Source organism: Rana temporaria, chromosome 2 (genome assembly GCF_905171775.1).
Source record: "Rana temporaria chromosome 2, aRanTem1.1, whole genome shotgun sequence".
NCBI classification, from domain to species: Eukaryota; Metazoa; Chordata; class Amphibia; order Anura; family Ranidae; genus Rana; species Rana temporaria.
Genome location: NC_053490.1, coordinates 198,282,722 through 198,298,200, shown reverse-complemented (window position 1 = coordinate 198,298,200; position 15,479 = coordinate 198,282,722). Strand labels below are relative to the sequence as shown.

General features: G+C 43.5%; 1 protein-coding gene across 5 annotated transcripts in view; it reads right to left on the bottom strand.

The window, feature by feature from the left end:
* Positions 1 to 33: 33 nt before the first annotated feature.
* NAXD (NAD(P)HX dehydratase) overlaps positions 34 to 15,479 on the bottom strand; it is a 53,271-nt gene continuing 37,825 nt past the window's right edge. For all 5 annotated transcript variants that reach the window (XM_040336216.1, XM_040336213.1, XM_040336215.1 and 2 more), the window contains 5 exons: positions 14,880 to 14,930; positions 14,690 to 14,794; positions 12,037 to 12,157; positions 5,454 to 5,574; positions 34 to 328 (listed from right to left, as the gene is read on the bottom strand). In XM_040336216.1, coding sequence (XP_040192150.1) covers positions 178 to 328; positions 5,454 to 5,574; positions 12,037 to 12,157; positions 14,690 to 14,794; positions 14,880 to 14,930 — 549 coding nt within the window. In that variant the 3' untranslated portion in view covers positions 34 to 177. The remainder of the gene's footprint in view (positions 329 to 5,453; positions 5,575 to 12,036; positions 12,158 to 14,689; positions 14,795 to 14,879; positions 14,931 to 15,479) is intronic.

Below are 15,479 nucleotides of genomic sequence, written 5' to 3'. Positions count from 1 at the left end.
ATTCAGTTCTTAGCCCAGCCATGATTTCTTATGTAAAACACACCTATATAGGTTTTACTAAAGCCGGAAAGGATTACTTGCTTGTCACATTTCAAATGGTGCTACAACCCAGGAAGTTTGGTTTGAAAGTCTTGTGAAGAAAACCGTCATTATTTAAAATACACAGCATCAGTAGTATCAAGTCTCAAACAGTTTGTTAAAAGCTGTTCCAACTTCTGAGATCATATCGCCTGTGGTCATGGAACGCCCATTTTTCTGGAACGCTTGCTGGTTGCATTGTCTCGTCAAGGAACAGGCTCCAAATGCTGCCACCATCAAAGGATTGTGGCTGGAAAAGAAAATGTCCAAATGAATATTGCCACAGTGGCACATTTTCAAAGGTAATCATTACTACAGGATTTTAATACAGTATATCAAACAACTTCACACTTCAGCAGAAAAGAATGTCACAAAATATAGAACAGTATACTTAAATTTTTTTTTTTTTTTTTGAATAAAACATTTTTTTTTTTTTTACGGAAATAAAAAAAGTTCAGAAGCACCACTGATTAGGTTGAGAGGATGTCCTCAGTCTGTTGCAGGCAAGAAGCATATCCTTCTCTCTGCCAATGATCGGGTTGTAACTTTGTATTACATCACAAAGCCAGGGTATGATTGGGTCAGACATTTATGAACACAGCCACATGTGAATTACATGATGGTGTCATCCGAGGAACTGCATGTGAATCCAAGAGCACCACACTGCACCAAAAGAAGTGCATGCACTACATTTGCGACCTGCATTTGGGCAGTCATTAACTTTGCACCGACACCCACTGCAGATCTCAAGGGCAGGACACCCACTGCAGATCTCAAGGGCAGTGCGACTGGAATGTGGCACACAAAACCCAGGCCTCCCACATGTTTTAGTGTATACTGGGCCTGAACCAACACCTCAGTTCAAGAAGTAGATGTTGATCCTTGATGACACCTGAACATGAAGGCATGTCCATTTAGAGCAGAGGTGTCCAGCTCAATTTCATTGTGGGCCACATCAGTATTATGGTTGCCCCCAAAGGGCCGTTTGTATCTGTAAATCTAGAAGTCCTGAGCATCCCACACCACCTTAAGATGTCAAGAGCCCCCTTACAATCAGAACTCAAAAGTCTCACCCTCCCTTACATTGTGCTGGTGCCAGGAAGAAGCTGGGAAGCAGAAAGTGAATGGTCTGGAGGGGGACCAGAGGAGGGTTGGAGTCAGCTCCCTAGAGAGTACTCTGTGCCTAAACCATAGCCAAGGCTGTGGGGTAACAGTCCCTGAAGACACGCTCTACACGTATGTCCAAAGACATGGCAGAGTAAGCCTGGAACAGAACCTTAGGACACTAGGCTCTGCTTGTAGTCCTTTCCAGACCCGTTGTAATGTGTACATTACCAGACACCTTATCCAGGTCTACAGCTTAATTTTATAGACAAAATTGATGACATGGAATGTAGATATCATAAGCGTACTTCTACACCTTCTTCTGACAAGACAAATCTCATAAATTTGTTTTTATTTTTTAAGTTTGTTCCCGAGGAGCCACAATCAGATGCTATAACTCCCGAAGACACAGGATCGGTTTGTACTGATGCTGTACGAGGCAATCAAACCACTTTGTCTATGAGACCCCTGCTCCCTCCCCTGCCCTCCTAAGCATCTAATCAAACAGATCAGTTTAAACGGGCGATTCATTGGCTGGTAATGGCCAGAAAACAAAGACCTGAAACGGACGACATTTTTATTATTCGTTGAACTAGATGGACTTGTGTCTTTTCAACCTAACAATGTAAATCTGTCACTTGCAGTTTCAGTTATCACTGAAGAGGGGGAGGAAAGATGCTTCTTTTGAGCCCTGTAAAAATGATTGTGTGGCTATAGAGTGCTCAGATCACTTGATCACATGAAAGCCCATCACCAGCTGAAAATTGCGAGACCAGGATAATGGTTGCAGCCAAGTTTTCCCCGTCTTGGTGTAGCTGAGCTTGTGATATGAGGTGGCGGGCCAATGACATCACTGGTGCCAGGGGAGAGCATTCATCCAGACGTGTTGCTGCCGGGTTGACTGCTGCGATTGCGGGTATACACAGCATCCGCCACACAGCATACTATCCACATCCCGATTCCAGCAACAAACAGGTCAGTTCCAAATCAATGCCATCGTCTGCTCCATAGTTTCATGGTCTGAAGGAACACATACCACCCTACCCAGATTCCCCCATACCATTGTCTGCCATCATCAGAGAGCAACTCTGATCAGTCCAGCTATACACCTCCTGCCCCCCCCCCCCCATGGCGAGTCCTCCACATATGTGACTGGGATCTGTCTAGACATGCAAGATTTCCTCTAACCTTACCGACACCACCCTCTGTCCTGCTCCATCTATTGTCACTGTTATAGATGGGGAGACATGAGGGGTAACCCCTATATTATATAGGACATCAGGGGGACACCTACAGTATATTATACGTATAGAGCAGGGGCTGGATTACTGTGGAAAGAGGTCCCCGGCAGGAACCTGCCCAATATATCTCAGTGACAGGCCTAGACAGAATTGGGGGGGGGGGGGGGATTTGTGCTAGGAGCAGCGGCAGGACAACATGGTGTCACCTCCTAGGGGTGGGGACGACACCATGTTTTACCGCACCAGGTAACACCAACCCTAGTGACACCACAGTCGGGGGCCTTGCTCAATTAAAAAGCCTGTGCCTCTAAATGCCCTAAGCCTGCAGACGCCTGCTCCAGCAGCATTTAAAAATGCCTGGGTAAGGGACATAGTGCTCAGTGGCTACAGTTATAGAGGTTGATTAAATAAAGGCAAATAGACTGTTCGCAGATAATATGCCCCACCTTTTCGGCAAAAAGGCCAGGACCAACATTTGGCTCCATGTACCATCAAGGGGAAAATGTATAGCCCTTGCAAACTTATTCCAAAGATCACTAGCCTCCGATGCCTTAGTTAAAACCTTAGTACAGGGTGCCTCACACATAGCCAGGGCCTTTTTTCAGCTAGAACTTGGTGGGTCTTAGTTTCACCACCTATGGTTGAGGCCCTCTGCTCCCTACGCACCACTATCACTTGTAAACACAGAAGTCCGGCTTCTGTGTTTACAAGCGATAGCACAGATTGGATCTCCTGAGCAGATCCCACGAGTACAGGACAGGGACAAGGGAGATGCAGGTGCCCAGGGTGCAGCTCAGTTATGGATGGGAAGCTGCATATGCTTGTGATCTCCTTTTTTTTCCCTGGTTTCCAGATGCCAATGCCCCCTCTGGAGGATCTCCTTGCAAGTGAGAAAGGCAGAGCCATCTAGTGTGCAGGGAGGTACTAGAGCCGGCTGGGGGCTTCGGCTTAATATAGCATAAAAATTAAGATACGATGGTGGAGCTTTTAAAGAGTGGTGGAGAAGGCAAGGACAGTGAAAATGTGTGTGTGTGTGGGGGGGGGGGGGGGGGGGGGGGGGGTTTGGGTTCCGTGCAGAGGTAAGCAAATGTGGAAGAGCACCCCTGAATCCTGCCCTCTGGCATGTAATGCACTGCTGGCATTTAATGCCCCTTTGAGACCCTCCCACTGTTAGTGAAATTTTTCCACACCTACAATTTGATGCCACTTGACAGGTGTGCGTGTGGGGGGGGGGGGGGCGACACAGTGGAGTTCCTGCAGGTAATTACTGATAAAAAATTAAATAAAAAAGCCCTGGCTATTTCTTTTCAACCACCTGCACCTCGTGTAGATTTAAATCCAGCTCTCAGGTTCAAATGCCGTTTCTGAAGAGCTATCAGATACTCCCCTTTCTACTCTCACCCACAAGGCTACCTTTCTCGTTGCCAGCACATCTAAAAGGTACAGTATGTGTCAAATCTTGTGTGCTTACCAAAAACGGATTCCTTACAAGACAGACAAAGTAGTGTTCAGGTCTAGACCTTTCTTTATAAGGTTGTTTCTGCTATTCCCCTTAACCCTCCCCTTCCATCCCTCTGTAAGGATCGAGTACACAATCAGGAAATTTCCCCTCATTGCCTAGATGTAGTTCATACTGTACGCATTTACTTTTCAGCCACTGCTTCCATTAGAAAGTCCGACTCTATTTTGACAGGTGTTCCAATCCTTTCCACTCCATTTAAAAAAAGAAAGCCATTTTATATGTACTTGGAGATCAACTTTCAAAGTTTACTTTTCAGTCTATTTGAAAAGGCCCGCCAACGTACACTATTGTATCCTTACAAATAGTTTCCTACCTGGTTAGGGAATGACAACTAATGCTTTCCCCATGCAACATGGGGCTCATTAGACTCCATGGTTAAACATTCTACACATGTGAAGTAACAGCTGCATGGTAATACAGATCTAGTGAATTTGTAGATCATTAGCCATTAGGGGTCGATGGATATAGTGTTTTTCAGGGCCGTTACAGATTTTTCGGCTGCCTTTCAGGCAAATAGTAGATATCAGGTGCTGATATTCTGTACATTTAAAGTTTTAATTTTCACACAGTCCTTTTAATTTCTTTATCACTTTTATTGCTGTCACAAGGAATGTAAACATTCCTTGTGACAGTAATAGGCAGTGACAGGTCCGCTTTATGGGAGGGATCTATACGACAATTATGCCCCCCAACTGACAGTTCTACATTCAAGCACAGTATACAAGTGGCACTGCGTAAAGGTGAATTCCAAAATTATACAACATAAAATTGCTGCACAAGCATTTTAAAAATGGAATGCCCTTAAAAACTACTCCCCCCCCATTTGCCACCAGCTACAAGAAAGAAAAGGTGTTTCCTTGTTAACATGGCTACTGGAGGGCGTTTTGTACACTAATGTATGAAAGGTGTGAGATTCATCGCCTCCTTTTTTTGGTTTCAGGTTTTGTTTTTTTCAGAACAGTTTTTCTCTTATTTGTGATTGCAGTAGGCAGACTCTCCGACTTATAAGAAGCAAAAAGTGTACTATATGCAGGTGCAAGCTTCTAGTAAAAGGCGCCAGCCGCACGCAAATACACGGCCTCTCGGCTTGTGGGCCTTAACGCAGAGCACCTGCATATTTTCACAAATTGGTGCGAATACAGCTTTGCTGAGAGCGCGTGCCCCCAGCAGTTACCGGAAAGCATGGAGTGATTGTGAGCTTTCTGATCATGTGACCGCTGTGACAGCCAATCACAGCGGTCACCTGATCATAAACCCCACCTGCCCTCCCAGTATCCTAAATCCTGGGAGGCGCTGGCTCCTAGGGGTTAACATATTTGCCATCATTATGATTTTTCAAATAGAGAATTTGTTATTCAGAGATCCTCTTAATAGGATTACATTCATTTCAGTTTTATCACAGTGAAAACAAAGAAAAAGTTATTTTATAGCAAGAGATTCAAATTGCCTGTGCAGCCCTAGCACCAGATGTGTACAGTTATTTAGAGTCAAAGATTGTTACAACATACCCATTTATCTTTTCTGGTCCAGCAAGGCCTGCCCAATGTACCAAGACACCAAGAGAACCAGCCAGAAGATCTCCCTGTCCTCCACATCGACGGTTACTTCCTTCGTGAGTGCAGACGAACACTTCAATATAAAGAAATTTAGTTTAGTAATTTAGTAGGACTCAGATTCATTTTAAAAACAAAACACTGCCCTGGATGTGTTTGTTTTTGTTCTGTGTGTCTCTCTAGTTCACAGGAACATGAAAACAGTTTAAAAGTGAAACTAACCTACAGGCACATTATATGATTGATTTTTTATCTATTTGTAATCATTTTTAAAAGGAATCAGTTAACTTTTATGTCTCTATACCCTGTAAACAGTCATTTCAGCAAAAAAAAAAATTTCCTTTAGTGACCCTTTAAAGTTTTTGCAATATTACGTTGAGGAACATTCAGATACTGTTCAATAATTTTTAGACGTAGCTTTTCAGAGAGGTGAACCTCTGCCCGACTTTACTTCTGAGACACTCTGACTAGTTGCAAATTGTTCTTCCAGCTCTTCCTTGTTAGTACCACTTACTTTGCCAGCTTTTTTGTTGCCCTGACCCGACGTGTTGCTGCCATCAATGTAAAAAAAACAACCTTATTTTTATCTTAATATGGTTTATGTTCTCAGTTTAAACATTTGATATGTTTTCACTTTTCTACTGTGAATAAAATATGGGTTTACAGATGATATTTGCAAATCATTACATTCAGTTTTTTTGTAGATTTTACACAGTGTCCCAATTTTGTATTTGGGATTCCAGATAAACTTGACATTCCGATACAATTCATCTTTACAAATTCTCTAGCATAGTATCTGCAGCAAAATGTTAGTAAGGTCAGATATGGACTAATTAAAAAACATTTTCTTTACCTTCAGACATGTGGTATTTTTTGCCATTCAGTCTGCTGAGGAGTGGGACTGGTGTCCCTCAACAGATATCCAATAGTAAAGTAATAGTACATTTTACAGTAAATACAGTAATTCTGTCTCATCTTAAACGGGCACTGAAAGTCAGGACATCCAATAGCAGCCCAAATGAGGAGGAGGAGTGGGTAACAGCCAATGAGAGATCCAAGAAGCAGCCAGGAACCTTCTGCAATAAGAACTACCTGAAGTACCCCTACCCTAAGCTGAACCATACGAGGTAAAGTCCCCTGGAAGACAGGGGAATCTGCCAATGACCAAAGGAAAGGGTACAGGAGGATCAATCTGTTGCCCAAGAGCATGATAGAAGCGAATACTACCAAGAAGATTGACTCCCCCTGAAGGAACACCAGTGAGAAGCATTGTACTGAACCCAGCAAAACAGATGAACATAACTACCTGTTAAGAGTCAAGCCAACAATGTGATGTGATCACTAGGACAAGTCCCCATGAGGACAGACCCCCCAGAGGGAACCCTAGACAAAACAGACAAACTAACAGGTCCACACAAAAATGAGAATGCCTGGTCAGACAACCAACTAATCTCAAATATCTAAGGAATGTAAAAATATCTAAGGAATGTTAAAAAAAAAAAAAAAAAAAAAACCCACACACGAAAACAAACACAAACAAAAACAAACACACACAAAAACAAACACACACAAAAACAAACACACACAAAAACAAAACACACACAAGAAGAAGAACACCAGAAGAACAAGAGGATAAGCAGAGACACAGCCACCTAAACACCTGGAGGCATCTCAAGTGCCTGACAGAGGAACATTTAGGATCTTCCCTATCTCGATCAACATTAATTTTAGGAACTACATGACCTGCTCTAGTCCAGAGAAATATCCACAGCTGTGCAGCAAGGGGTAGGAACCTTGGCCACACTGCTAAGATTATTTAGCAGATTAAGGACAGAACCGAGGCATGAATCAGGTAAAAAAACGTTCTCTCGAGACTACAGATCACTCACATAAGGAGGAGGACCTATATCCAGGTAATCAAGAAAAACCAGAGGCCTCTGAATATACTCTATTCCCCAAGAGAGGGTACCTGCAGCAGGATCCCAGAATGTACTGTCTTTACTGCCAATGCAGGGGATTGCAACGGAACGTCGTTGCAACCCTCCAATGACGTCATCAAGCCCGGCGCTGCGTTCTAGCCCTCACCATCGGCCTGATCCAAGACTCTGTTTCATTGCTGGGGTCCCAGAGATCCTGCGGGCAAGGATTTCTCCCCCTACAGGCAGAAAAATCAGCTCTTCAGAAGGCCACACCGGCGTGTTTTTTTTTCAGACTTGGTGTTTACAAGATTAAAACAGTTTTTTTTGCTAGAAAATTACTTAAAACCCCCAAACATTATATATATATTTTTTTAACACCCTAGAGAATAAAATGGCGGTCATTGCAATACTTTTTGTCACACCGTATTTGCGCAGCGGTCTTACAAACGCACTTTTTTTTGGAAAAAAAATCACTTTTTTTAATTAAAAAAATAAAGACAAGACAATAGTAAAGTTAGCCCAATTTTTTTAAATTGTGAAAGATACTGTTACGACAAGTAAAATGATACCCAACATGTCACGCTTCAAAATTGCGCCCGCTCGTGGAATGGCGTCAAACTTTTACCCTTAAAAATCTCCATAGGCGACGTTTAAAAAAAATTCTATCGGTTGCATATTTTGAGTTACAGGGGAGGTCTAGGGCGAGAATTATTGCTCTCGCTCTAACGATTGTGGTGATACCTCACTTGTGTGGTTTGAACACCGTTTTCATATGCAGGCGCTACTCATGTATGCACGCGAGCTCGTCGAATGTAAATATCCCTTGTAATAGAAAAAAGCATGACAGGTTCTCTTAAATATGAGATCTGGGGTCAAAAAGACATCAGATCTCATATTTAGACTAAAATGAAAAAAAATAAAAATTGTCATTTGAAAAAGTGACAAGAAAATATGCCTTTAGATATACAATATATATATATATATATATATATATATATATATATATATATATATATATATATATATATATATATATATATATATATATATATATTGTATATATATTATATAAAAAAATTTCTAGCATTTTTTTTTTTTTTACTTGGAACCAACAAATGTCAGAAAAAGGTTTAGTGTTTAAGTGGTCAAACTTCCCTCATTTACATACCAAAGTGTATTCCTTTGATCTAAGAGACGGTTCACACACAGGCGACACGACTTTGGGGGCGACTCGGCAAGGCGATCTCAAGACGACTTAAGAGGCAACTTGCAAAATGACTTCTGTATTGAAGTAAACGCAAGTCGCCCCCAAAGTCGTACAGGAACCTTTTTCTAAGTCGGAGCGTCTTGCGTTGCTCCTATTAGAACGGTTCTATTGACTATACCGGACTGCGACTCGTCAGGCGGATGAGTCGCCCGACAGGTCACCCCTGTGTGAACCGGCTCTAAAGGACAAATCGTTACAATGTTTATACTTGATTCCACTGCTAAAAGAATGCTGTGATACTTGGCAGACTGCCTGTTTTTTTGACAGCCGACGACTTCAGCAGAACAGACACACACACACACACACACACAAATATACAAACAACCCCCCCCCCTCCCCCCCTCGTAGCTTGTAGAAGTGGGGAAGCAACTTCACATTGAAAACTTGGCAGTAGAGTTAGCTGACTTCTAGTTTCAAGTTTGATTTACAGGCTCAGCTGCTGCAGAAGGATACAAAAGGAGAAGTATGGGATACCTCTGAACTCCCCCAGACCTCCTGTATTGAGGAAAGTGCATACTTTGGCCACTTATGGCAGAGCAGGTCTGTAGAGATTACATCTCTTGAAGGTTAAACAAGTCAGTTCCTCTTTGGATGCATCATCAGCATCCCAAAACACGTAGCCAGGGTGCACTCTGCATTTGTACACGCAGTAGTACTGCAATTTAAGTTCCTTGCAACAAGTCATCGCAGCTAAGGCGAAAGGCTACAAACAGATGTTACAACTGCCCTGAACAGTGGACCTACCCTCCTGGTGGCATTATTTTCCTTTGGTCTTTCTAGGATCTGTCTCTGTTCTCACAGGGTGATCTGGCCAGTAACGCACCCCCTTATCTGGGGAAGTGGAATGTTAGGGTACCAAATCTGCTAGTGCACCCAAGAAAAAATCCAAGCTCCAGCTAACACTATAAGCACTTGGGATAAAGGTTTTATATAAATAAAAGCTAATCATTACACCCCTGTCATTGATTGGGACAAAGGGGAGGGCTGTGTAGTGAATGTAATCTGACCCTCATAGACCTCCTGAAACCCATCCATGGATCCCAGGCTAAGAACTCCTGACCTAGATGAAGGCATAAAAAAGCCGTCTCTGCAGCCGCATTGGCTCTACAAGACCTAAAAAGAGCAGGCTTTTTTCCCCAGATGCAGAGTAGTACACACTACATCAATAAGGTTTAAAAAACCCCTTTCCCCTGTAAATCAGAGTCAGAGTCAATGTCAGTAGACAGGGGTGCCTCAACAAACCGTCTCCTTGGAGATAAACTGTGGAGACAAAGTCAGAGATGATGACAGGGGCCACAGGTTTAGTATGATTTACAGGCTCAGGAGTGTCACAGACAGAGTCTGCAGCAGATGGCACTGGAGCGTGGCCTAGAATCTCTACAAGCAGAATTCTCCAGTAGCTGAGCACAAACAGTTAAAATGTCCAGAATGGACTTGAGGTCCCCGTAGACATAGGGGGGAGACCTCAGCCTCATCCGATGGAGCAGAGGAAGAAGTTGGGGATGACCCTATAATAGGGGTGTCAGGTTGTAAAATTACAAGTGTTGGGTTCTTCTGGGGATACCGAGTAAATGCCCAAAGAACCACTAGGGAAGTATGGGCCAAGGTAATTTGTAGCAGCAGAATGTTTGTTTCTGTGTCTTAGCAGACACACTGGGGTTGGGGTTTACTAAAGGCAAATCCACTTTGCACTGCAAGTGCAGTCTCTGTAGGTTTGAGGGGAAGATCTGAAATGAGGAGAACCTCTGCCGATTTTATCATCCAATCATGTACAAACAAAAATTATTATCAGATATACAACGACTGCACTTCCAAGTGCACTTGTAGTACAAAGTGGATTTGCCTATAGTAAACCTATAGTATAATAAACCCCCCTGCTTCTATGTAGTAGTGATGCAACCAGGGGCGGACTGACCATTGAGTCACTCGGGCACTGCCCGAGGGCCCCATGCCACTAGGGGGCCCCATCAGGGTTGCCAGGCTCAGTAAAACCAGGGACAGTATGTAAAAATCTGTGTTTTTTTTTAGATCTGTCCGAAACTGACGTGCTTTTAATGTGAATATTCCAAGATTTTAGCTGCCCTGCCTCTGCACTGCCTCCTGGCGTGGTGGCCATCTGTAAGCCAGAGGGGCCCCATAATCTTCTATTGCCCGGGGGCCCCATGAGTTGTCAGTCCGCCCCTGGATGCAACAAAGTCCAACATTGGGCAAGGCCTTAAGATACTTACAAATCTTAGCAGCTGGTGCTGATGAGAGCTTCTGCCAGTCAGCGATGACCAGGTCACTGTAGGCAAGCAGTAGAAACAGACTGGAGATCCACCTGATGTATCGGGGGGATGGTACTTCCTCTAGTCTGAATGGTGGCAAAGAGCTTAGAACACAGTACATAGTCAAAGTGGGGACCCTTACCCTTACTTTTTACTACAGTAAAACCAGCCGTAGTGGAAGATTTCAAAAAAGACAAAATGGTGAGATAGCGCCTTGCAAAGTACAAATAAGAATACATTAGCCCTGACTCACAAAGTATTCAGGAACAGGGCAACCCCTGGTGCTGTGCCACACGATTTATACTGGTAAGTGCACTTCAACAACAAAGTAAACTCTGGTTTGGTGAGTGCCACAATGCAAAGCCCAGTGCCTGGAGGGCACATTCCAGGCTAACTCTGCAAGTACAAGTATGGCCTCCCAAGCTAGCCGAGATGCCAATCCAGATAGATGCTGTATAGAGACTAGCTCGAGTACCAGTGTCAGCTAATAATTTTGACTGACATTATTAAAAAAAAAAAAAAAAAAACTTTTCACGAAGAAGAAGACGAAGAAGGAGGAAGAGGAAGAGGAAGAAGACGAAGAAGGAGGAAGAGGAAGAAGACGAAGAAGGAGGAAGAGGAAGAGGAAGAAGACGAAGAAGGAGGAAGAGGAAGAGGAAGAAGACGAAGAAGGAGGAAGAGGACAGAGGAAGAAGACGAAGAAGGAGGAAGAGGACAGAGGAAGAGGACAGAGGAAGAGGAAGAAGACAGAGGAAGAAGACAGAGGAAGAGGAAGAAGACAGAGGAAGAGGAAGAGGAAGAAGACAGAGGAAGAGGAAGAGGAAGAAGACAGAGGAAGAGGAAGAGGAAGAAGACAGAGGAAGAGGAAGAGGAAGAAGACAGAGGAAGAGGAAGAGGAAGAAGACAGAGGAAGAAGACAGAGGAAGAGGACGAGGACAGAGGAAGAGGACAGAGGAAGAGGACAGAGGAAGAGGACAGAGGAAGAGGACAGAGGAAGAGGACAGAGGAAGAGGACAGAGGAAGAGGACAGAGGAAGAGGAAGATTCACCGTCTACAGTACAAGAGCGAGGTGTGCAAATACAAACCTTTATCTCCATCGGAAATCAGATCCCTATCTCCTTTCTGCACTATAGTTATATTTCCCATTGCCTGACTTAGCCTCAGTACGCTTCCATTCTGGTCACTGGCATCTACAGGTTCAGTGAGCTGAAAACATAAAAATAAAAGTTTTGCCTTTTAATAGTGCCATAAAGAGGGACACTTGATCAGGTTTACAGATTTCATTCAATTAAATATAGTAGTTCACTAAAATGATGAGCTTCTGAGCTTCTGATCTGAAATTAAATTCCAAATTCTGGTACTAATTAAACAGTGTTCCCATAGAAAATAGTTTAAAAATCATATATGACAGTCGGTTGGCGTAAAATTGTGAAGAGCTGCAGGTCCTCAATAGAAGACATTGGGCCAGATTCACGTAGAATAGCGGCGGCGTAACGTATCCTAGATACGTTACACCGCTGCAATTTTTCATCGCAAGTGCCTGATTCACCAAGCACTTGCGATGAAAACCTACGCCGGTGGCCTTCGGCGCAAGGCGGGCCAATTCAAATGGCCGCGTGCCATTTAAATTAGGCGCGCTCCCGCGCCGGACCTGCCGCGCATGCTCCGTTTCCGAACTCCCGCCGTGTTTTGCGCGAAGTGACGTCATTTTTTTGAACGGCGACGCGCGTAGCGTAATTCCGTATTCCCGGACGGCTTACGCAAACAACGTTATTTTTTAAATTTCGACGCGGGAACGACGGCCATACTTTACACAGCAATACGATTGCTGTGTAAAGTTAAGGCACCAAAAAAAACGACTAACTTTGCGACGGGAAACTAGACTAGCGGCGACGTAGCGAACGAGAAAAACCGCCGGGGATCGCCGTAACTCCTAATTTGCATACCCGGCGCTGGTTTACGACGCAAACTCCCCCCAGCGGCGGCCGCGGTATTGCATCTTAAGACCCGACAGTGTAAAACAATTACACCTGTCGGATCTTATGGCTATCTATGCGTAACTGATTCTATGAATCAGTCGCATAGATAGAAACAGAGATACGACGGCGTATCAGGAGATACGCCGTCGTATCTCATTTGTGAATCTGGCCCTAGGTTTCTGACAAGACAAAAATAAAGTAGGCACCACTAAAGACTTGATTTTGTAAATGAATGTGTTATGAGTGTTATCTGCAATTTGCCTTCATTCACTGCTTGAAGAGCCCCCCATCTTATAAGTACAAGCTTGTTCTGGTTAAGTAACCCAATTATTTGTTAAGGAAGAATCAGCATGACAGTCCCAAGCATGTAAACTTAAAATCTAGTTAGCAATGCTTCTATTACTACAATATTAAAAGGGGTTGTAAAGGTAATTTTTTTCCCCCTAAATAGCTTCCTTTACCTCAGTGCAGTCCTCCTTCACTTACCTCATCCTTCCATTTTGCTTTTAAATGTCCTTATTTCTTCTGAGAAATCCTCACTTCCTGTTCTTCTGTCTGTAACTACACACAGTAATGCAAGGCTTTCTCCCTGGTGTGGAGTGTCGTGCTCGCCCCCTGCCTTGGGCTACAGGAGAGTCAGGACGCCCACTAACACACAGCTCCTTTCTCTAGATGCAACGTAGAGAGTGTCCCGACTCTCCTGTAGTCCAGGGGAGGGGGCGAGCGCGACACTCCACACCAGGGAGAAAACCTTGCATTAGGGTGTGTAGTTACAGACAGAAGAACAGGAAGTGAGGATTTCTCAGAAGAAATAAGGACATTTAAAAGCAAAATCGAAGGATGAGGTAAGTGAAGGAGGACTGCACTGAGGTAAAGGAAGCAATTTTGGAGAAAAAAAAAAAAAATTGTACCTTTACAACCCCTTTAAGTCCAGGTGGAAGTTATGCCAAGCAGTTTCGTCATCTGCTGCGCTTGTGTCACCACAGAAATGTTAACTTCGCTGCACACCTTTGGTTTTAAAGAAATGGCTTGTAATTTTCCTAAAGATTTTCAAAGATACATTGGGGAGATTTAAAAGATTCTAAAACTGGAATACTCATAATCTGGTGCAGCTGTGCATGACAGCCAATCAGCTTGTTCAATTAAGCTTTGACAATTAGCCTCCGTTCACATCGGGCAATTTTGAAATGCGATTTGACATGTCAAATTGCCGGCAACAGCATCGTCCGAATCAGTGCGGCGCCATGCAGTTCCTGCACTGCTTTTGGTGACTTCAGGGGAGACTTCAATAGGCATCTGTGCAGGAACCCACACTGATGTCTCTGAAATGGCTCCCGAAGTCAGACTGAAAAGCAGGTTTGGAATCATGAGAGTTCCGCTCAACGATTTCAAACCTGCCTTCAGTGTGAACCCAGGCTAAAACCTGAAAGCCAATTCATTTCAAGGGCACAGCTGCATGCTCCAGTTTTAGTAAAGCTCTCCCATAGTGTTGTATATCCGTATTGAGCTAGTTGACACTGCCATTCCTTTTCCTCCTAGACTTGAGCAGTAAAATGTTAGGTTATGTCAGGGATATGCAATTAGCGGACCTCCAGCTGTTGCCAAACTACAAGTCCCATCATGCCTCTGCCTCTGGGTGTCATGCTTGATGCTGTCAGAGTCTCGCTATGCCTCATGGGACTTGTAGTTTGGCAACAGCTGGAGGTTCGATAATTGCATATCCCTGGGTTATGTTATATCAGTGCATACTTATGTTTACCATTGCTTCATACAGCCGGGTGAACTCCATGAAGTTTGGAGTGAGCACAGCTCTCTGATAGCCTTGTATGATAGATGGCTGCTGGGCAATAAGCCATAGTCCATCCTAAAGAGAGAAAGAGAAAAAAAAAATGCTTAGTACTGCACCACACAGACTAAATAGTAACCCAGTATCAAAGAAGAACACTTACTGCATCTATCACTAGAGGAATACCTTTCGTCTTTGCTTTTTCTATAATACCCTACAAGAAAAGGCAATATTAATGTCACAAGAACAGGCAATATAAAGAATGTACAAATATGACAAACTATTATTATGGCTTCAAAAGGAAGAGGAATGCGCTGCTCCAGGTGTGTGCAATACCTTGATTGGAACCAAGTAGGAGTGCTAGTCCCAGCCCGCCTCCGTAAAAATTTGAGAAAAAGAAGAAATGGCTGCACATTCAAAGTTTCCAAAAGAGCCTTTTATTGCAGACGGTCAAAATACACCAGGGACACCAGTTGTTAATCACGTAGACGTGTTTCACACATCTGATCTGTTCTTAATCATTAGTAGTGATTAAGCACAAATCAGATGTGTGAAACGCGTCTACGTGACTAACAGCCATTTCTTATTTTTTTTATGTGTGTGGCTTACATTTATAAATATGTCTGAGACGAGTTGTTTTTTAAAGTTGAAATAAAGTGGGGAAAAGTAAAAATTGTGAACAGGCAGACTCTTTATTGGAGACATACAATGTCTCTTCTGCAATAAAATACACTTACCTGCCTGTTCACAATACCCTGTTGAA